This window comes from Syngnathus floridae, chromosome 8 (assembly GCF_059516105.1).
Source record: "Syngnathus floridae isolate MCC-2025c chromosome 8, RoL_Sflo_1.0, whole genome shotgun sequence".
In the NCBI taxonomy this organism is placed as follows: Eukaryota; Metazoa; Chordata; class Actinopteri; order Syngnathiformes; family Syngnathidae; genus Syngnathus; species Syngnathus floridae.
Window position 1 is genome coordinate 5,049,612 of NC_142420.1, and position 23,898 is coordinate 5,073,509.

The 23,898-nt window shown below is 40.2% G+C and overlaps 1 protein-coding gene across 1 annotated transcript; it reads left to right on the forward strand.

Moving 5' to 3' along the window:
• Positions 1–2,288: 2,288 nt before the first annotated feature.
• On the forward strand, positions 2,289–10,901 carry tnfsf11 (TNF superfamily member 11). Its single transcript, XM_088382285.1, has 4 exons — positions 2,289–2,693; positions 5,284–5,319; positions 8,255–8,381; positions 9,057–10,901. Exons 1-4 carry the CDS (start codon positions 2,481–2,483, stop codon positions 9,491–9,493), a joined length of 813 nt encoding a protein of 270 aa, XP_088238411.1. The 5' UTR covers positions 2,289–2,480; the 3' UTR covers positions 9,494–10,901.
• The last annotated feature ends 12,997 nt before the right edge of the window (positions 10,902–23,898 follow it).

A 23,898-nucleotide genomic window follows, 5' to 3' on the forward strand; every position in this document is an offset into this window, starting at 1 on the left:
TCAAATATAACCTTTTGATTAAACCGCAGATCCATGTGATATTTTGCTGAGATGGGATGGTGGAGGACCAAACAAAGGGGGCAGCACAAGGGCGTTGCTATGGAGGCAATAGCTTCGAGCGTGTCGAAAGATGATCCTTTGAGTGTTTGTGTGTGTAGCGTGAAGACTTGGAGTGGGCCTGTTACCACAGAGGATGTGGGAGTGAGGGATGAGACACATTTATGGCCCTCCGTGACTTCTTGTATGAAGCCTCTTCATCTGATGAAAAAGCAGGATAAAAAAAATGGGGGCTTCTTTTAAGATGAGCCTTATTCTGGAGAAGTTATCTTTTGTAACTTTTCAGCTCATCAAAGACTAGTACATCTTCCTGTCATCAGATCTGTGCCACTACACTAAAACGTGAATCGGGAACCAGTCTACATGTGTTTTGCTGACTTGGAAATAGCGTTCGGCCATGTTCCTCGGGGAGTCCTGTGGTGGACTCTCCAGACGTATGGACCTTTTGGTCCCTGAAAGGCCAGAGCCAGAGTTTGGCCTGCATTGCTGGCAGTGTGTTAGATTCATTTCCAGTGAGGTTGGCGGAAATTCAAGGCATAGGCGAGGAGTCAAAAAGATTCGATATGGTGGCCTCACGATTGCGTCTCCATTCTTATAGCACACCCATGCGACATCCATGATTTCAAGATACAAATTGAAATATGGACTCGTCAGATCACAGCACACTAACCCCACTCGCCAAGACCAATGTACAGAGTTGACTGTTGCAGTTTTAACATGGTAGACGGACGGATCATCAAAACAAATGCTGACAGCCTGATAATGTGATAACTCCCAAATCTCTGTCCCAAACTTCCTACTCCACTCATCCATTTTCTAGCCCGAGGTGTCAAAGATCGGCGCCGACCCAACGAGTAACAACCCCGCCCTCTACCCGCTCTTCACTGACGCAGCACACGATTTGGCAGTAAATAGCTGCAACCCGATGCAAAATAACACGGGTTCTCACGGCGTTATTAACGACCCCCTGACTGGGAGACGGCACCACAGCACCACATCCAGCGCCGGTGCCAGGACCGAGGCCTCGCCAAAGCGCAGGAGGACTTGCAGCTCCAAAACGGTGGTCTCTTGAAAATAAATATATATATCACGACCTCTATGTGATGTAAAAGGGCATGTAAATATAACCAAAATTGTGTGCGTGGTTTGATGAAGCTAGAAAGTATTAAATGAGCATCACGCCTTGAGGTTTATTGGTCAGTGGCAGACGTGTGTGTGTGGGGAGGGGGTTTGTGCTGTAGGTGGGGGGAGTCTGGAACCTCGCTTCGTTTCGTCAACTGCTCTGCCTAAAATAACTTGTTCCTGGAAAACCTGATTTAAGTCCATGCTGACGTGAGTAATTTCAAAAAGCATGGTAATGTCTTTGCCCCGCTAAAATGATGTACATATCTCCAACTGTGAGCTATTCATTCAAACACACAACAAAACTTACATTTGTTTTTGAGGACAAAATGTTTTCAGACATGATTTTTGTTGGATAGCAACAACATATAGGGTACTGCAATTGGGCTTGTTGTCACAGGGTGCTTTTATATTGCATGGTTTCATGATACAATATAATTTTTTATTTTTGATATGCAGCAACCCAATGCAAATCGAAACACACTTCCAATGCAAGTACGTGTAAACAAACAGGTCAGGTATAGCCAATTAATTTGAGATTGATGTCATTGAACTACACTAATTCCTGATACACGCTCCAAATATGATTCCTGGAGGTATTGAAAAATCTACTTTTCATTTTCCTAAGAAAAAAACGATATTCCTGTAAGATTACTTCTATTTACTCCATAAATTATGAAAAATTCTCGTTCAAAAATAAAGTATTTTTATAAAATAAAAACCAATATCTTACTTTTTTCTTCACCCACATCACCAGAAAACGATTTTATTCTTGAGAGAGTAGAAGAGTAGTGCACCTTTCTGGAAAATATGACTTTTTCATATCGTTAAGACATTTTCTGAGAAGAATTTGACCTAAATAAAATTGCTCAGATAACATACACATTTTCTCTAGAACTAACAACGACTGGATTTGATGCTGGGTTGCCCTCTTAGGTATAAATTATATGTGCAGCCAAATGTGGCCAACTCCAAATTGAAATCCGATTTTGTAATAACTATTTGCATGCATTTAGGGCGCAAAATTGCCAGGGGTGTGGACACGCGAAAGGGAGTGGGTGCGTCACGTGTTCCTTTGGTTGCGATAAGGACTGGCTCACCACCTGCAGCGCGCTCACTCACTCTCTTAGCTCCACCTGGATTAAAAGCAGCGGCTTTAGCAGTGAGACAGGAGCAAAGGGGGAGTTTCACTTCGCACTTACTGTGCGTATACTTCAGCCCACCCACTTCACCACTGACAGACGCGCGCACTCTCTCTCATTGCTTCACTTCAGCGCGTCCACTGAGTCCCATCTGCACGTATGCACGGGAGCATGGCAGCCGCTCATGACGAGTACAGAGGCTACCTGCGCACGACCGTGGACGTGGAGGCCGGCCACCACCGCCTCCACCCGGCGGCCGGATCGGAGCACTCGCACCGGTCGCTCCTGTTCGGCACCTTGTTGATCATGGGATTGCTCCAGGTAGCGTCCAGCGTGGCCATCCTGTTGCACCTGACGGGCTATTTGCAAGAGGTAAGGAGCTGCTGCCCTTTTTTAAAAATTATTTCTTAGTCGGTTGTTTTGTGCAGTGAAGTTAAAATCGCTTGCGCAATTTTACAATGTCATAAAAGCTGACAAGTTGGAAAGGAAGCGGCATGTTGTTTCATATGCTCCGCCGTTTACACGGAACTTAAATCAATAAATAAAAATATCCAACATATCATCTTGCACCGCGCAGATGTTTCCACTTGACTCTGCACGCCAGATGTTATTTGTATTTTATATGTGCAAGATAAGCAGTGCAGTATAAACAAGATTCCTTAAAGTTCAGAAGAACTTGAGATGTTCCAACATGCAAAGTACCAAAAAAAAAAGCATTAAAAGCAGAAAAAATAAACAAAATAAATTCACGCCTCATTTGTTTTTGTCAGGTCATTATGAAAGCCCATTGCTTCATTTACAATAATATTTACATTGTGCCACGATCGGCTTTTTTTGGAGACTTTGTGGTGGTTTTTGGGCAATTGGATGATGGTCGTGTTGAGACAAGCCAAAAAGGAGCAGACCACATTTGAGCTGTGTCAGGGTGCTTCGGGTTCACCTGGAAAGCATCCGGCTGACTTTCTGCTGGTCTCTCACGCTCAGTGTGTTTATGAAATGATATGCTTTCACTTCATCTTCTGCATAAACACTTTGCAGAGTGCCTTTAAACAAACTCACTCTAGCAGTGCAAGTGTGCATATCAGACACTAAAATAAGTGAGGATGGTTACCATGTCCATTGGATTTGACCGTAAATAGTTCTTACTGTATAAATAAGTCCTGTTTTATTTTTCTTCTTTCAATCTTCTACATGGTATGCGCTATCCAAACATACTTAATTGTATATATGGCTTGCTTGGCTGGAAAAATGATATTTAAAAACACAATATTTAATGTACGAAGATGTCAAATATACAGTCAACATTAAAGGAGAGTAATGAATAAACAATTTGTGGCATGCACACTTTGACCCTTATATGGACTGCAAATGAGTCTTTTTCTTTTTTTTTTTTTTCTTTGCTCAGTGATGTTATACAATTGTCTCCTGACAGTGAGAGACTGAGAATAGGTGCTAAGTTTTAATACTTTGTTTTGAGCTTGTGTGGGTTTTTTCCTTTTTTTATGGTCGGATTTTCAGCAGTTGCCGTCTGGAATGTAACTTACTCCACTTAATTTTTTTTGTCAAAGATGTATTGCTAGAAATCTTTGGATACAAGAGTAATGGCACAATACGATCTCAAAGCAGCAATCATAAACGGCAAAATTACGCAATTCAAACATCAAATGTGTGAAATAAACAAATAAAACTGTCTCATTTAACGACCTGGAATATTTGACGTCTCTGCTTACTTTGACTCAAACAGCATCGACATGAGCCTCGAGGCTAGATAGTGGTTAGCATGGTGTGAATCAGCTGAGAATGTGGCAAACAACATTTTTTTACACCTTTGATGCGTATATTGATCGTTATCTACTGTAATATATTTTATGAATGAGTGACTTAAAAGGACTAAACTACTAATATTGAAAATAGAGCTTTGTGCCGTTTAGATTATGCAACATGCATTTTCTGAAGTAGCTAAGGGTTCAACTTCACCATCAAAGAAGTGTTCTGAAAAAAAAAAAACATTACTGCCATTACTACTCTAAAGTCTCGTGTTGCTCTACATCATAACTGTTGTTCTTGATTCTGGTCGACTAATCGGTTCAATCAGCGATCCTGCATGTAACTTGAGAAATCAAAAAACTGGGATTGGCCCGAAAGCTCAGTCTGCAAAGACTTGGCTTGGGCCTGAGGGTCGTGAGGCTCACAGGTTCATGACCTGCTCTTAACCACAATATGGAAGTTGGGACTGCTTGGTGGAGAGAACACATCTGACAGCCATATTCAAGAAATATGAGTACTTCTGACATACACTTGGCATTTATACCCAAACTGAAGATACTTTGTTTGTATAAGCATAGTATTTGTTGCTGGGTGTAGGCCAGCAGAGGGAGAAGAGTGACTGTGTTTAATTTGACTGGTTTGGAATGGTGTTGGGATACCAGTCAGAGTCAGACTCTTCCTTGAGGTGGAGCTCTGGCAGAAGAACGCACAGAGGCTTTGTCTAGCTGATGACAGGGGGAGCATGCTTGCATGAGTCAGGAAAGATGCAGTCTGGCACTGGACCATCATCTGCCTTCAACACCTGCACGACTTTCCCAGAGATCTTGGAGACGAGCGCAGGAATGCTGCTCTGATTATTCACATCGTTTTTTACGAGGAGTGTTTTTTTTTTCTTCCCTTCCCCTCATTGTGTGCAAGCCCCAAAGCCTTGTTGACACAGTCGTGTAAAAAGAACCACGCTCCAAATCACTTTGACTTTTAAGCCTGCTACTTGGGAATGCTGGGTGAACTTTGGAAAATAACTGCGCACACACACACACGCACACACACACACTGATACGAGCAGCCTGGACTTCCTTAATGTTTTAAAGAGTTATTCAACGACATAAATGTCAAGAAAGTGCTTACAAAGCACATTCTCAGAGGAGGCATGATGATGCACTGACTTCTGTCTCCTCTTCCTGTCTGTCTCCAGGTAGATCTGACCACTGCTCCACGTCGGCCCATTGAAGTGAGTCCAACGCCTTGTGCATGCTCATTTTAAAGAACATACTGCATGGTAGCCAATGGTTGGTAATTACTTGCCAAAGAAACCGGGGGCAACGCAACAGTGAACCAGGAGGCAAATTAAAAGCTTGAAGAAAGACTGCTCTGAAAATGTTTGTAGGCCAAAAAAGTAGAAATGAAAAAAAATGCCCTGTGTAATGAAAAATGTCATCAAAAATATAATCCAAAAGGATAAAAAACAAGTCCATACCAATGCACTAGGTAGCAGAAGCCAATCTGTTAGTCATTTCCGGAGAAGGCACTGTAATGAAAACAAAAATGGGAAAACACACAAACAGCAAGTAAGGAGATAAACAAAACAGTTTGAGAGTACATTCCAAACAACAAATGGCTTTATGCTATACTGCAACACTAAGAGCCCACCAAAAGCTTGAAAAAAAGCCATTTCTGGCAAAGAAAAAAAAAAAAAAAAATGAAGTTCCTGATAAAGAAGACGATCTTAAGCAGTAATCCATGCAAAGAAATGATGCTCACTGTCATTATGGACCCTAAATGAATCAAGCAAAGACATTTTTGGGAGTTTTTTGAGAGACTTAAAATGTTATGTTTTTGGAGAGACATAAAAAGTTAAGATAAAAGTCGAATTAAATTAAATGCATTCACTTAAGGGCATGATCAGCAACTGGAGTGATGTGGTTATGTCGTCGACACCTGAAATAATGAGCCAATTTATGGCTCCTGTATTTGCTTTACCCGCCAAAAAGTTCTGTCATTTTATTATGAAAGTAGCCTGTGGCTGAGGAAAAAAAAAATCAACTTTATGACATGATATGCTCACAAAAGTGTCAGTTTGTATTATTATGTCCACAGAGTTGAACTAATTGTAAAATGGAGATCCTATACACATGCGCTGAATGTTTGAGGACCCGGATGCTCAATAGCCGCTGATGATTGATCAAATGATGGATATTTCTGTGGAATAAATTTCATACCTTTCTACTGGAGCCCTCAGGCAATTTCTGTTGCTACAAGAATATGATCCGATTGTGAATTTGCATTCATGTAAGACATTAAATTCCTAATAGCCACCTCAAGGGATATTGGCAGGTTCTTTATTTGCGATTAAAACTAGAACAAGATATTTCCAGTTTAGTCCGTCATTCTATGACGAGGGCGTTAATTTCGAATTTCTTTTGAAAGGATGAGTCAATGTCTATGCTCAACACTCAACTCATGTTGCAATTAAGGTCCAACATGAGATTGCTAGGCTGTGTGGTCTGCTCATTAGTCTGGTTTTGAAACTTTAGTGGAGAGACAAAACGGACAGGTTGGGCCTAAGACGAGCTCCCTTCATGTGATTACTGTAGATGCAAATCTGTTAAATAAACTCAAAGTTACATCTTATGGACGTTGACTGTTTAATGCTATTGTGAATGCTAACATCAGAACTGAGCATGTGCCAACATGTCTGCCTCATTTGGCATGTCTTCTCTCTGTGGCAACACTGCGGGGTTGCTTCAGGGTTTTGGAACTTTATCTTGTTCTTCTCCTGAAATCTATTCAAGGGTGGCCACAGTTAATCACTCCATTTCATCTCTTCCTGTCCTTTGAATCTTCTGCCTCTAACTCTACAAGTCTTCAGCTTATCCATAAGTCACCTCTTGGGTCTTCATCCTACCTGGCTGCTCCATTTCCAGCATATTTACTCCATCCTTGCAGATGTCCAAGTCTGGCCTGGATGTTTTGTCCCCCACGGGATACGGAATGAGCTCATGTCTCTCTGATGAGCTCATTCTGGATCCTGTGCATCCGTCTTATAATGATCAATTAAGCACTTACAATATTGAAATGTAAAAACAAAATAGTAACTATTTAGGAAAATGACATGGTCTGGCTTTTTCTTTAGCTGTCATTTCGTGTCCATGCAGTGACATTCAGCTCTTCCAAAATTTTCATGGCGCTCTCTCGGCTTTCTCGTCGACTGATGCTCCACGAATGACCTTCCTCAACCTGCGTAGATTCCCGCTAAATACTGCTTCGCTTTTTGACTTATGGCTTTTTCCTCAAAGCGATCAGCACCTCCAGGTGATAGATGGCATGGCAAGGAACTTGGACCTCACATCTCTCGCCAAGCTTGCCGTTGGCACTTGCTCTATGTTGTGGAAAAACATTTTCCACTCCTTCACTGCCAGCTCCCTCATTCCCTTTGAGCCAGGTGTTCTGTCCGGGTTGCAAAAAGACAAAGAGATGGTCGCTGAGCAAGGGTATCTAGAATTGTACTGACACGTCGGTTTGAACTCCAAAGTCTATGGCAACGTTACTTTTACTGGATGAATTCCACTGACTTATCAACAAACCTTTTTTTTCTTCACGAGATCGTCAGAAAGATACTTTATCTGCCAACACTTCTCGGGAATTGGTAGTGAATCATCACACACCTCCTCATTAATTTCCTTTTATCCGTTTCTCAGGAAGACCAGAATCAAATCAGGCCCGGGGCAATCCATACAAAAAAATAAAAAACAGTTGTGTATTTTACATTATTCAAAATGGGGACACAACTTTCTCCTGGCTCGTCCACTAATATCGAAATCTCATTCAGCGCCATGGCAACGCCACATTTTTCTTCTTATCACCAGCCAGCAACGAGACGATTTTGAAGTTATGTTGATGTAAAGGGGATAAATATTGTTGCTTTCAAGCCAGCTGTGAGTTGGCGGTAACTGTTTACTTGCTTGGAAACCATGTTTGGACTGAACTAGACAGTGTGTGTGCGCTCTGTCTCGACTGCCGTCAAGTGCACACATTGAAAGACTTGATGATTATTCCAAATGACAGCTGTGGTGAAACATAGAATGGGTGTCTTGCTGGTGTTTGTCGTTTTACATTTTCCCTGCCCCTTTGTCACAATTTGTCGTCTCGTTGACTTTTTGCGGTAGGAAGTACAGACGGAGCCGGTGCTGAACGCGCTGAGAGCTCCCAAGAAAAACCGACGCTTGAAGAACCAGAAGGAGAGCCCACCCTCCGCCCACCTTCCCATCGAGGTGCATCAACAGTTGGCTAAGCGTGAGTCCTCTTCATTCATTAGAACTCAATTGTGTGACTCATTTTAGTTCTTTCTTTTTTTCCTAAAAATTACTTTTAGATGGTGTCAGTTATTAATGACTAGTTTGGCTACTATGAAATACATTTTACAGTTTGCGCTCCAATAATTGCCTAACAGCCAAATGATTCTTCTGGCTTTTTCTAAAAGGAAACAGATTGCGAAAATACAATAGCTTAAGTGTTTATATACAAGAACTGAAGCCAACTGTAACAAAATGAAACAATTTTAGTCAGCAGAAGCAATAAAAAAAAGTCCCAAAGCAGCTCTTGCCTACACTTTTGCTCTTTTCTACAACTCATTTAGGCAACTAAGCTTTTGAACCTATGCTGGTGGCTGCCAAGTAGAAATATTTTCAACTGGTTTTGTCCAAGAGACCACCATTATAACCAAGAAGCAACTCGAGGACCACTCCTTTGACGGAATATTATTTTGTACCGAAGGAGGATAGACCTATCAAGGCTATTTATTTGCATCTGTATGTCTAATTTGGGAATCTCAGCAAAATTTGACATAAGTTGGATGGGTAAATGATTCACAAAATTAGCTGTAAAATAAATCATCGAAATAATAAATCAATTTTATTTTTAAATATGTTAATTACTACGATATCGGTAAACCACTCTCCTTCATTGCAGCGGGTGAACCGAGTGCAATCCCTATCGACTGGGACGAGGTGCACGGGTACCGTCACAGGATGGACTACCAGAAGGGCAAACTGCTGGTGGTCAAGTCGGGCTTCTACTACGTCTACGCCAAAACCTGCTTCCGCTACTACGATTTACCTGGGGATGGAGGCCAAAGCGGCGGGCCCTACATGGACGTGAGCAACACGCAGCTCATCCAGTACATCTACCACGAGCGCATTAATAAGCACAGCAAAGCGGACCTGTTGATGAAGACGGGCAGCACCATGCGCTGGGACAACTCCAGCTACAATATGTACTGCGCCCAGCAAGGCCGAGGCCTCTGGCTGGATCAAGGAGACGCCTTATACGTCACTGTGTCCAACGCATGGATGCTGGACCCCGATGGAGTGGGGACGTACTTTGGGGCCATTAAGTTGGGTAACTGAAAATGTTGACGCTTGGGACGGCGCCATGCTACTGAAGTGACCCCAAAGAACCACTGATATTGTGCATTTTATAGTTTCACCACATAGCCACAAACAAAACCACGCTCGACTCGGTCCAATGTAGCGCTGGATACTTTCAAGGTTTTTTTTTTTTTTTAAACTCATGTTATTCACATTTTAATTTGTTGTTTGTTTTTATGCACTGATGAGACAACAAAGGGCGCAAAGTGAGGAGATGTTGGCCAAGAAACTCATCAGCGTCATCATGGAAATACTGAAGCTGATCCAGCATCTGTTTGCATTTTAACATCAGCCGGACCAAAATATTCCTCGGCCGCAGCTGTCAGTGTTTTCCTGAAAAAAAAAAAAAGATTTTTGAGGGTATGATCGAGATGGGCCAGATGAGGTGCCTTCTTGACGTCCACGTTTACAAACAAATCACTGACTCCATAACAGTTGTGCCTGGAGTATTCCATTTTGTTGCTACAATGCCTTAAGTCCCTGCGTCATATGTCAGATATCATTTTTGTCCCAAATCAAACAATGGGGTATATGAAGATACTGTACCTCGGAAATATGCCAACCCTATGATGTCAATTTAACATTTATTGCCCTTCTAAATGTTCCCACTCACATCATTAAGACGTGTGTGTGTGAGCTGGAGCCTATCCCAGGTCACCTTGGCTGAGAGGCGGGGTGTCATTTTGACAAATAGCCACTTTGGTTGGAATTGGAACATTGAGGTCCATGTCAACATCAATCCCTTACTCTAAACCACAATTGGTTGATTCAACTGCGACATTGGCTTGTTTTTTTTATTTGAATATAGTGTCTCAAATGATGACATTTTTGACTGCATTTCCACAAGCAACATGGTTGGTTTCCTCTGTGTGACGATCAACAAGCGATGCAGATAGCTGGACTGTCTGTTCTTGAATGACATGAAAAGACTCTTTAAAAAAGGACGAGCCAAATCGACTTTGGTTTGTCTTTAACTTATTTTTCTCTCGGTTTTCATTTGGCTCTACAGTGAGGTAAATGGGAATATGCACTAACTATTTATTTATTAGCTATAGAAGTACAGAGGCGGGTCACTGTTAAAGTGACTTTTCAGCTGTAAAAAAAAAAAAAAATTCATGTATATTTTATGCCTACAGCATTCATTATGCAGCACTTAGAAAATAGTAGGCACGCTTTTTTTTTTCTTCAATTAAAAACACAGGAGCTTCAGCTCTAATTCCATATTTATGTATCTCCGTTTTGACAATTGTGTGTGCACTCGCGATGTAGATTTATTGTTTATTCCACAAGATAGCGTACCAGATTTCAACTGATACATTTTTGTCAGTATGATTTTCTTTTTATTTATGGTTGTGTATGTTTAAATAAAAAAATACTACTTTTGTAATTACGTTTCACAGTGTATTGAAGCGAGACGTGGGCATGATTTATCTTGTCAAGTTCACACATACGATTGGATTCTCCTCCATCACATTCATCCAAAGACTTGCCCTGTTCTTAATTCAAGCTGCGGTTCCAAAACCTGCCCAGTACTGCCACACTGCTGCTAACCCACATCTGACGTTTGAACCGCAGAATAAACCTGAAGCTCATTGGACCGGAGTCGTGATGAGAATTCCCTTATGTCATGCTTGTACCTGCAGGACATATTGAAGGCACGGCAGGGCGGTCACCACACACAATGGTTCACGGTTCCCACGCTTGCACTGAAAGACTGGACCTCACACCGTGTTTAAACAATTCCATGTCTTTGGTGTAAAGTCTGGTGTTTGGAAAAAAAAAAAATGGGTGATGAATGGAATGTTTTCAGCACTGATGTGAACAGAGAATTACCGCTAAATTATTTGTATAGTGAGCGACGCCCATTTATCGCAAGGGAAACGTTCCAGATCCAACTGCAATAAGTGAAATCCACGATTTCGACCATTAAAAATCATTTTTTTTTGGTACCCCTCCCACACACTTTGAACATACTTGTGACCAGTCAGGGTGTACCTCAGATGGGATAGGCTTCAGCATACCCGCAACCCTCATGAGGATTACAAAGCATAGATGGACTTTTTAGTTTTTATTTGTTAGCACCTGTTCCCTAGCTCTTTTCAGATTTTTTTCAATTTTTTGTCAAACAGAAGACCTCTGTTAGGAACCTTTTGAGACATCTCTGAGGGTACCCTCAATCCATCATTTTCTATAAAACTTGCCCTGATTAAGTTTATTGGTGTGTGGCAATTTATCCCATCTGAATTATGGTGCGATCTGAGGTAAATCTGCATGCATAAAGCAAACCTGCAAATTGTTTTCTCAGATTTTGCCAAGCCAAAACATTTAAACATGTGCACCCACTTCCAATCCCCGCCAAGCTGAGCATATGCACGTAGGAATTTCACTTGTTGCATAAAACCGATCCATTTGGCAGAAAGGAAAGTCTCACTGGCCTTTTTTTATTGCTCACATATGTAAAAACACCAGAGCCCGTGGCAGTGAAAAACAATGGGAATGGACTTTGGGACATTGAAATGATGTTCATTTGACGGTACTCAGATGTTACCTGATGACCACCGGCAAAAGAACTTCACATGTTTGATTCCAGACTGAGGCTCAACGATGAGGTGGAACTGTTTATCAAGAAAAACATTGTGCTGGAAAGCTGATCCGGGTATTTTTTTTCTCCGCAAAGAGCAGCACTAAAAGCATCAAAGGTTACACAATTAGGGAACGCTGGCTGTTGAGGCTTTACGAGACTTTGCGGTTTTGAGGAAATCGAGTGCTACAAAATGTTTGGCTTTGGCAAGCGTGCTATCAATGCATACGTTTGTGGCTAAAACATATATATCCACTCATATTCCATTCTAGCCCTCTGCTGAGTCAGCCCAATTGGCTATTTTCACAAGCCATTGGCCTTCACCCCATTACTGGCGCACATGTACTCTATAGTGTTTTTGATGTCTGGTACTTGAGCTGCTTGGCTATTTTAATAACTTATGTTATTAAAAAAAATAACAGGATGAGATTTACAGGCTTTTTCATGGGCGTAAGAAAGAAGGATAAGGGTATTAAAGTAACTAGGCTGTGTCATCGTCATCATCTACAACAGTGGTCCCCAACCACCAGGTCGCGGACCGGTACCGGTCCGTGCGTCACTTGGTAACGGGCCGCCAAGTCGCACTGAAAAAAAAAAAATATTTTATCCACGATCAATTAATTCAGGTCAAGACGCTCGTCCCGGTCATGTGACATGTTTCCCCAGTCAAGCCCGCAAAGCTAATCGAGTTAGAATTTATTTTCAAACTTCAAAAAAAAAAAAGGTGATTCTCTCCCAATTACATCCGTCGATTTAAGGTCAAGACGCTCGTCTCGGTCACGTGACATGTCACCTGAGTTGAACCTGCGAAGCAAGCAAAAATGAGCAAGAAATGTTTGGAAAGCTTCTTCGGAAAGGGAAAAAAGCCCAATGAGGAGACGGAAGAAGAAGAGGCTTCGACTTCTAAGAAAAGGAAAGATGCATTTAAAAAAAAATGTCTGGAGACCTATTTAAAATATGGATTTATCGCCGCAGGTGACTCTGACGCACCAAGCCCACTCTGCATATTATGTGGCGACAGGCGACCTAACGAGGCAATGAAGCCTTCAAAACTGCTTCAGTGCATGGTCGCCACAAAAGCGCTGCAAACCCTGCTTCCTTTTCCAACAACCTATCTTTGTGAAGCTGGATTTTCTGCATTTAAAGCGACCAAATCAAAGCCGCGGAGCAGATTGGACATCAACAGCACACTTCGGGTGTCAGTCTTCGATTACGCCTAGATGGGACCGGCTTGTTTCTGAGAAACTACTCCCACTAATTCAACGGAATGGTGAGTTTTATTATTTATGTGATTTATAATTGTTTTTTAATGCCAGTCGTATCATTTTATGTAATTGTATTGATATATTTATTAGAAATGTATTATTTATTTACAGTGATCCCTCGCTACTTCACGTTTCGTTTATCGCGGCTTCACTACATCGCGGATTTTTTTTCCAAATTAAAAAATAACATCTAAAAGGCAAAATAAATATTCTAAATTGAGGAAACGTATGTATAACCTTCAGGACAATGTAGTATTGCTCCAAATGCTCGTTTACATTCCTTTAGAAGTCCGGCCCTGATGACAGGATTTCGTACCTCAGCATGTGTACATGTACTATATTGCCAAAAGCATTTGGTTACCTGCCTTGACTCACTCACATACATCCACCTTAATCTCTGGTTTTAATATAATTTTGGAAAAAGCTTTACCACAAGGTTGATGGGAATTTTGACCATTCTTCCAGGAGCACATGCGTGATGTCACACGATGATATTTCACGTGAAGTCCTGAGATTGTGCCCGCTGTAATTTGTCCTAAAAGTGTTCAATTGAAGCCAGGGCTCTGTCAGTCAAGTTCAGCAACATAAACCTCTCTCATCCATGTCTCTATGGACCTTGATTTGAAAGTTCATGTTAGAACACTATGAACTGTTCCCATAAAGCTGAAAGTATGGAATTGATCAAAATATTAGCCCCTTAGCTTTGGTGGAAAGATCTCTGGATGCTTCAGCATGCCAAGAAATTTTGGACAATTCAGTACAATACTTTTTGCGAATAGTTTGGGGATGGCGCCTTCCTCTCGAGTGGAGTCTCGAGAGAGATTTATTAAATGTGTTGGAGGTCATTATCACCTTAGTACAAATATGCTATTGGATGCTTTCATGATGCTCTCTGTGTGAAGGATCCATTCAAACACTGTGTGTCTATTAAGATGTTTGTTTTCAAGTTTTTAAACACATGTCCAAGTCTCATAAATTCTTGAAAGACTTCATAAGTAAAAACAGAACAAAATATAATGGCCATTGTTCAAAATTGATGCCCCACAAGTAGAAAAGGAATCATCTTTTTGTCCATGATGTTATCGTCTCGGGCGGCTCGGTGAAGCACTGGTTAGTACGTTGGCCTCACAGTTTGGAGGGTTAGGGTTCGATTCCATTTCCGGCCCTCCCTGTGTGGAGTTTGCATGTTCTCCCCGTGCCTGCGTGGGTTTCCTCCAGGAACTCCGGTTTCCTCCCACATTCCAAAAATATTCATGGTAGGCCGATGAATGTCCCCCGCCTTCTGCCCGATGACTGTTGCGATAGGCTTCAGCACACCTGCGACCCCCGTGAGGACAAGCGTTACAGAAGATGGATGGATGTCTCCTCTGGCCTTCATTCAAATATTTACAATTAACTTAGAATTGATGCTTCACTGCTGAAACGTAATCCCCATGAAGCTATTGCAACGCACTCCATTGCGAAGTGGCGACTCGGATCTGAACATGCTCTGCATGGATGAGAAGATTTCACCAGCCATGATTTAAGCCAGACATAAAAAAATGTGTTCAAAGCACATAATTTTTTGAGCTAGTCATTGTTAATCTCTCATCATCTTTTATAAGCCACATACATACAAATCTCTTAAGTCTCGTCAATTAAAATTTATTTATATAGCCCTTAATCACAGAAATGCCTCAAAGGTCCTCACATGCCCACAGTTGACAAATATTAATGACATCTCCTGATCTTAACACCCAGGAGGGAAAGGAAAGTCTGAAAAAACCTCAACTAGGGAAAAAAATGAGAAACTTTGAGAACGGACCGCAGAAGACGGAAGATTCCCCTTCCAGGACCACCAGAGTGCAATGAATGCCAAATCGGCAACATTTAACACATAACGTAATACGACACATGAAATAAGTCCATTCAATTAGATAAAGCGCTGCATAAAGACACCTTTAGACACCTTGGTCATGGTTCCAAGGGTAGGTTAATATGTTCTGATCAATGGCGTCAATAGCAGCACTAAGGTCAGGGGATGGTCATATTGACGAGGTGTCAGCACTCATAGCTAGGAGATCATTATATAGTCATTTTTACCAAGCGTTGTCTCAGTAGAGTAGTTTGTCTTTTAACTTCAATCTGACCAACATGGTTTAGGCATTTTTATAGGATCCAGCTGATAAATCAGAACAGAGTAAGATTCCATGTGAATGATTTATTATTGGACTAACAGATGCCAGCAATTTACTACAGGAGTCCTTGAAAACTATTTCAAACTTGTCTGCAGACTCCAATATCTCCTCGAGGCGGATTGATGTTTTTAGTTTAAAACATAGCCCACTTAAAAAAGAGGAAGGAGATAACGTTAAACAAAACATAGAAATGTGTAATTGGTTGCATAGACCTGTCAAATAAAACTGCCCCCATTTAACTAATTATTATTGTGGAAAAAAATGCCCAAACTCTCCCTCAAGATATTGCAAAGAACAAAATATAACATAAAAGTATATCATTTGCTTTCAAAATAACTAAGTAGGGCTGCAACAAATAATTGTTTTATAATCAGGATCTATACATGATTTTGTTGATTGATCAATTAATGAATATGAATAAAATATTAGAAAACAAAACATTATTTCATTATTTGACAGTGCAGAATATTTCATTATTTGACAGTGCAGAAAATATGTTTATAGAAATTCCGCATAATATATATATATATATATATATATATATATATATATTTTTTTTTATATATATATTAATATATAAAATGATAGCAAAAATTACAAAGGTTCTCTGATGGCCGCACAGTTAAATCTTGGAGTAGACTGTTGTCGTTCCCATTATTTTCTATGGCTCATGTTGAAGGAAGCCAAACCTAAGACTCTATAAGGTGGCTTTCATGAAAGACCCCTTGTTCTGAGACCATATGAATTGGGTGATGTGGGATATTATGTCAATATAAAATGGTTATTTTACTTAGATTCTTTAAATTAATGTAAATATTCAGTTTTTAGTATGCTATTGTTAGTCATTTATATGCGTCCCCCCCCACTCAACTGAATGATCGTTTTTGGTGGTTTGTAAATTTGCCAACTATTTGAACAGCGGATTTGAGGATTCACTTTCATCTCAAGACTCATTGATTACTCAATGTTAAGGTTTGGGTAAATATAATTCATGACTTTTTAAAGATTCATCACACACACTTTTCACCAGGTACCCCTGTGTAAACTGACTTAGGAAAAGCAATGCCACTTTCTTCAGTTCTACATGTACAACAAAAACAGACAGTAAGATGTGCATTAGTTGTTTCATTCCCACAATAATGTTATTCCTCATTTATCTTATGGGGATTCAACCAGTTTTATGTCATATTATATTTCATGTTTTATTATCCACAACGCCCCAAAACCCTGCAGTGTTTTGGGCTCTGATCACTTGGGCAGTCCACACAGTAAATCAGGGACGATGTGAAATGAAACACAGAAGAGAGGAGGATTGTAAAAACAGGAAAGAAATTGCGGTTGAAGTGTGCTCACACACGTACATGTGCGCGCTCACACACACACACAGGCATACACTGAGTAGAGTGAGATGCATGCATCCACCTAACCACATGCACTCATATGAGCAGACTCTAAACTTTAACACTAAGAATGGCTGTTATCACTCTTATTCAAAAATGACCAAAAAAAAAGAAGAAAAAGCATACTCTGGACCACAGAGGCACATGTGGAGGGAATCCCCTCCACTAATATCACATAGTGGAAAAGGATATTGTCTCAGACTCCCATTAAAATGATCCAACACATGCAACAATGACACAATTGTAGTGAAAACAGAGCATTATTAGCAAATAAATTATTTTTGTAGTGGGGACAGTTGGGGAGGATGAGTCAGATGTCGGGGTTATGCCAGGTCAGTGTCAAGATCTGAGACCAAAATCATGTCAGAGACTTCGCATATCATCACACACATGTGCACACACACATGCTCGTGTACACACGCACGCACGTACGCACACAAAACCCACACGCAGACACACACGCACACTCACACATGGACAAGATGGAATGTCATTCATCTGGACTTGATTTCTCTTCTTACATTGTTCCACCCAGCATCTGTTAGTCAGGCTCATTCAGATTTTTTTGTCCTCCAAACCTCTTAATGGTCAGTTATTTAATTAATCATTGATCTCAATTCATCATTTTAGGGGAACGTTTTGGACAACTTCGTGATTTAGATGTTGTTGGAATCCTTTGAATCCTTCCTTGACATATAAATGAATGTATGGATGTGTTTGTTGTTTAGAATATAATTTAAAAAAAATAATAACATTGCAATAGTCCTTAGCTTGGTTTGTGACTGCAAATGCAAAAAATCAATTTTGTGATGAACAAAAAAAAAATGGTTGGATTGTACGGAACACACATATAATCTTGTGATTCAAACATTACTAATCACAACCATCATTTCGCACAATGGAATAAACACAGGAACTATGAATAAGCCAAACATGCAACGAAAGCAATGAAGTCTGTTACCGTTCAAATAGCTCAGTGGATGACCTACATTTATGAACACATTCAGTAACAATCAAACAAAATATTTTAAATACATTTTGTGCAATTGTTTGTTTCGGTGCCTGCTGAGATTTTGGCAGACCATATAAAATGCAAACTGACACCTCCCAGTCATAGTTTAAACAAATTTCTCGTGGCACTTTTTGTGGACACTTATAAATTTTGTCATTAAGAGTTGTGCAATGAAAAATAATTCCTGGATACCAAATTGTAATTACATTTTCCTTGTACACCCTTCTACAACAATGGGATGGGAAAATTTAATTTAGAAAAATTCAAACAAATTAAGCACCCCCAACAAATAACTTGTGCACATTGACAGAAATACAATCCATTTTTATTATCATTTTAGTATTTTTTACCACGTAACTGCAAATACACTTTAGTTAGCAATGACTGTAAAATTAATTGACAAATTTCCTGAGGTTGTACCGTGTTTTATGTTTCAAAAACAGCTTACGACACAAAGTTAATCTGTTTTGAATTGTGACTGAATATGACCTTAAGTAAAATGTCACTGGCAATATGAAATATTTCGTATTCATGCATTGTCTTGCCAATTTAATAATTATGTAGGGACATTGCATAATTGCGCTGTGTAGCATTTATTTGAAATGAACCCATGACTAACCTGTCACACATGTATGTACACACATTGTAAATTAAAGCATTGGATGTGGAGAAAATGTGAGCCAGTGATGGTTTTGACATTTCATGTGAAGGCCTCTTGAAAGGAAACCCAATTGAGTTCCTGGATGTGGGAAACATCCTGTCACACGGCGTCTGTCATCCATTTGCACAAGTCTGCTCTGCAACCCGCACTTGTTGACACGATGGGAGCTGACTTATGACTGTTTATTTTTCGCTCCGGCTATCTGATTACATCCACTGTCATGCGTTCCAGGAGTGATTCGTAGCTAATGAAGTTTACGTGCGGAATTAAAGCATTATTAAATCCACTTGATCTCATTTTTTAAAAGGCTACTCTCACCGACGCCAAACATTCGCTGCCAAACTATTCCTCATTTTGTGGTCCCGCAAGTGAAAGGCGCTGTTGTCAGGGGTCTCAAATTTATCTTTGCGGGGTTTTTGGACAAAAACATCGACACAAACTGTGTGGTGATGGTGGTGGGATTCCTCATTTAAAAACCAACACTTGAATCTGAGGTCAAAATTTGAGTTGTTTGACACTCTGAAGGGTCTGCTGGACAATGTTGGAAGAGTAGACCGCCCGGTTGTTTTGTCATCTTTGGAAAAGCCTTTTTCATCAGTTAATCTCTCCCGATAAACAAATCCATTTTCACCGGAATAATGTGGGGTCGTCTTAGAAGTTTCATGAAAATGTGTTGTCCTAATAGTGAGCCTTGAGGAACAGCAAATATGTGAATCTGATTTTGGCAAATACTTAGATTTCTTGTGTTGAAAGAACAAAAGAGTTAGACATCACAAGAACTAAACACATTAGGTGAGCACATGCTTGAATCTAGTAAAAACGTCTTAATTGAAAAGTGTTTCTTCACCTCTGCCAAACATCCTTTTTACCAGAACCCGCCCGACCTTGGGCTACGATCAAACTCACACGCTCCTTCCTGGATGCGAGCAAGCGGTGAAACCGCATTTACGAGCTGGACGCATCACCTGAGAAGGAAGAGCGTTATTTACTCCTAGTTAATCCTGCTGTCAATGACTGGAAAGAAAACACGCTATGTTGAGCCATTTCCTCTCAGCCATCACTGAACTTCTGGAAATCTGTAAGTCTGAGAGAGACCGTCGCACACAAACACACACTCACGTAGGCACAAGCACGCACACCTACACATGTCCACAGACAAGCAGCTGTTGTGAATTATGGAGTCTCGGTGATGAACTCGGTGACATTCAAAGGCAGACAAGGACGTGGGAAAACACAGTTTGCACACAAGAATCAAACATGTACTTTTGTATTTTATTGCACACATATGGAACATGAACAGTTGATGTGGAAAATATGAGTTCCAAATGAAAGGATATCCGAGTCAATTATTCAGATTGGTCAACACAAGCAAGTGTGCTTCTGGAGAATGGCACAAATGATAATTCAAACACTTTCAACTGTATGCACTGGTATTTATTTTGGGCCTTTTTGACAACTACATCTAGATTTGTCCACTTCCTAAACCAAAACCGTCCTAGTCCCGATTCTAATCTTCCGATATCTTGCAACATATCAGGCATTTTTTGACTTATTCTAAATGTTTGACTTCAGTTGACCATCAATACAGTCTATTTTGATTTTATCTCATTCCAAGTTGCAAATGGCGTAATTTCAAAGTAAATATTACTAAAAAACAATCTAGTCTTCCAACAGCATCCCATTCACTTTCATGTTTTTCTACAATTTGCTGTAAATCATTTTATTTTCCAATTCCTAGCCGCAGTTCTTGTACTTTCGTGATTAGACCATCACATTTGACTGCAAATGGTCGTTCGGCAAATAAATCTTGATTTCACAATTTCAACTGGGACTACCATACAATTGTGACCATGTAACGGTGTGATTATTTGAACACATTTTACTGCAACTGTCTTGTTAATCAAAGTTATCCTTATAATCTATTACCTAACAAGCAACCGTTGTGAGTACTCCCCGTATCCTCATCGTCACTGAAGCAGCTTTTTATTTCTCTCATGACGCCATGCATAGCGCCTGTCTCGTGAAAATCAAAACCAGCCTTAGGGATCATACAAAATTTTGAGAAGTATTCTCGGGTCGCTCTTGCTAAGTTCGCTTTGACCTTGGAGGCATGTTTACGAATAGTGCAGACAGTCATAAGTACATGAGGTGCCAAACAAGACATGAAAACGTATTTTGATATCCATCATCTGTGTGCTCTGAATAGCTGCAGGCAAAATGCATTAAAATCCCACAATATAGGTTTGAATTGTGATTCATTAAGTTTTTGTTTTGTGGCCACTCACAAGTAGGCAGTAGCTTTACAGTAAAAGCAATTATGCAAAACTTTAGTGACCACACAAAAGGGAGATCAACTCTCACGCAAAACACTCGCTTACTCACTCTCGTAAACGCAAACCAGTCCACACCTGCAAACGGCGGGCCGCCCGTTAATGAAGATACACACCCCCATGTAAATATGCAACTTCCTCGGGAATGCATCTCGGGTGAAATTAGACGCACTTACAGAGTGAAGAAACACATTTCATGGTAGAAATAGAGCCAACAAACTGGAGGAGGTCAACGACTGCATGCACACTCAGCCAAAAAATAGTGCAGGCTTGGTCAATAGTACAATTTACACAACACATCATTCTTTCCATTGTGGGAGTGGGGAGAGGACACTCTTTTTCTAATTACCCAGAATGCATTGGAATCTCCAAATATAAATGCTTTCAAGGTGGTACAGATTGAACAGAAAATGTCAATCTTGAGAATTTAATGTGCTGCAAAAGTTAAAACCTTAAAACCTTCAGAAAATTGTATTGTCACTACATGATAAATTTTAAATAAAGCAAAACTACACAACCACAGCTCAAGGACATGCTCAGTGAAAGCTAACATTTGATTTTCATATGGTTGATATCTCCAAGTAACGCAGAGACTGGCCAACATTGAACAGTAAAGGGCCGAGTACTGAATCCTGCGGAACTCCGCAAGGAAATAATGTTTTAATATTAGACAGGAACGTACAAAGCTTTTAATACCAATGTTTCAGAGATATCTGGCCATGCAATTTGATCAAGAGTATCAAACGGTGCTAAAGTCAAGTTGCAATACTATTTATGAGGGTTTGGTTTCCATTGCTATTAAAAAGTCATTAACCAATTTTGTCCGGGTCGCCTCAGTAGCGTGATTCACCCTGAATCTGGAATGAAATAATTCAAAATAGATTGCCTGAGGTCATATGATCATTAATCTGTTGTGGTACTTTTTTCTAAGCATTGTGGCACTGACCTATGGTTACTAAGACTCTTAGGGTCGAGGTCAGTATCTGTTCGGTGTATTTGATAATCACTTTAGCATCCAAGTTTTTGTTTTTCTAAGCTTTTTTTCCCCCTCAATTATCATTCTCATCCTTGCTCTTGAAACAAAGTCAGAGAATTCATCTAAGTATCTTGAGTAGGAGACTGAAATGGTTGATTTCTATTGCAAATAATTCCTATGGGAAAAGAGTTTTCAAGTCAAATCCAAACAATTTGATATTTTTCTTATAAGAAACACATTTTTAAACTCAATCTATTTTTCCACCCTTCTATTGTGTGTTTATAATTTCCCGCACTGAGTCACTGTAACTTTCCCCAAGGGATCAATAAAGAATTAGGATTTATCTCCATAACAATAACTACATGGACATGAACAGGCAGAGGGGTGGAAGAAAAATCCCCTCAATAGCAAATCGGAAAGTCACCTTTAAGCCTTGTGAGACTAACCAGAAGTGGCTGAGTGTTTATTGTAAAGCTTGTTGGCAGCGAGAGCGCGAGGACGTCTCGTTTTTATTGTTCTCCGAGCGAAAGGCTGCGTTCAATCAAACAAATACATGCGAGATCTCAAGAGGCACTTGAGCTGGAATGTGGCGGCAGACGTCAATGCTCTCAGGGGTGACTTCACTGGATGCAAAAGCCCCCTAAAAAGCCACAACATGTCAATATGGTTTTGATTTATCATTCTCCTGCTTGTTTCCATCAATCAAAGCAACAACGTCGTCATTGACTTCGGGATGCTACACAGAACATTCTGGTCAGAGCTTCGATGCTCACCAGCTATGCATTTTTGTTCTATAAGAAATATTTAGACTTAGTGTCCCAACTTCTGGCAGTTGCTTGAAAGTGGCGGGTGGAGAAACTCTGATGTTCTTGTGTAAAATAGTTTCACTGGAATATAAAAGGCAAATAAAATGATTTTACACTTGATTGGCAGGCATTCAACGATTTGCATAAAACTACATTTTCCATAATATAGTATCTTAAAGGTATTTCTTCCCAGAAAATGTAGACCAAAGTACAAATTGTACAATTTCAGGACGTGTTGGAGGTTCCATTTAACATGATGTTGATCTTTTCTGTTATTCAATCAGGAGAAGGCGTGCAGAGCTTGTTTCCTAGCAGGATTATAGGATTAGTGTATACAATGCGGTGAAATTGAGTGAGGGGGATGTTTATTCACAGGGAATAAATGCAGATGGATCATTGGCATGCACCACTACACAAATGCCATCAAGTCAAATCGAGACTTTTTGCCTCAACGCGGCATGACTGACCACCGAAACACTTTAAATCACAAAAGTGGAATTCTCATTTGTCACCGCTGTGACACCATGTGAACATTTCCATCTGCTTAGAGTCACAAACGGGGTTAACTGTGGAAGGATGAAGATGATGGGCAAAAGAGAACATTTGTTCCCTGGAAAGTAATTTACTCATGTCACAGGAAAAAAAAAAAAAAAGGCTGATCTTTTGACCGTGATAAGAGGACACAGTTCTCATCGTAAACAATTTTGACTTGTTTATTCCAACAGTAATGTTTTATTAAAGCATTACCTTTCACAGCCAAAGATTTCTTAGTGAATATTCATCCTGACTCATTTGTATTCTTCCCAACTGACAAAATCACAATTATGCCTCATTGTTACACCCTGAAAATGGAAAATATTAATCACAATGCTTCCTCTCACTTTTATTGAATTACTCTGTGGTTGTGTATGACATGTTGGGAATGTTAATATATGACCTAAAACATTGCCTATTGAGTAAAAAGTGGTTTCATGATGGCAACAGTTTGAGCCTCCATTGCATTCACTTTGGGGGAAATATTATTTTGGAATTAAATACTCTTGGAATTCTGTCCAACCATCCGGACATTATGTGGAGAGGGTGTATTTAACACAAGCAGAGATTTGGATTCAAAGTGGTACCACAATGGTGTGTGCATTTGTGTGGATGAGGGGAATTAATGACACACAATCGCAC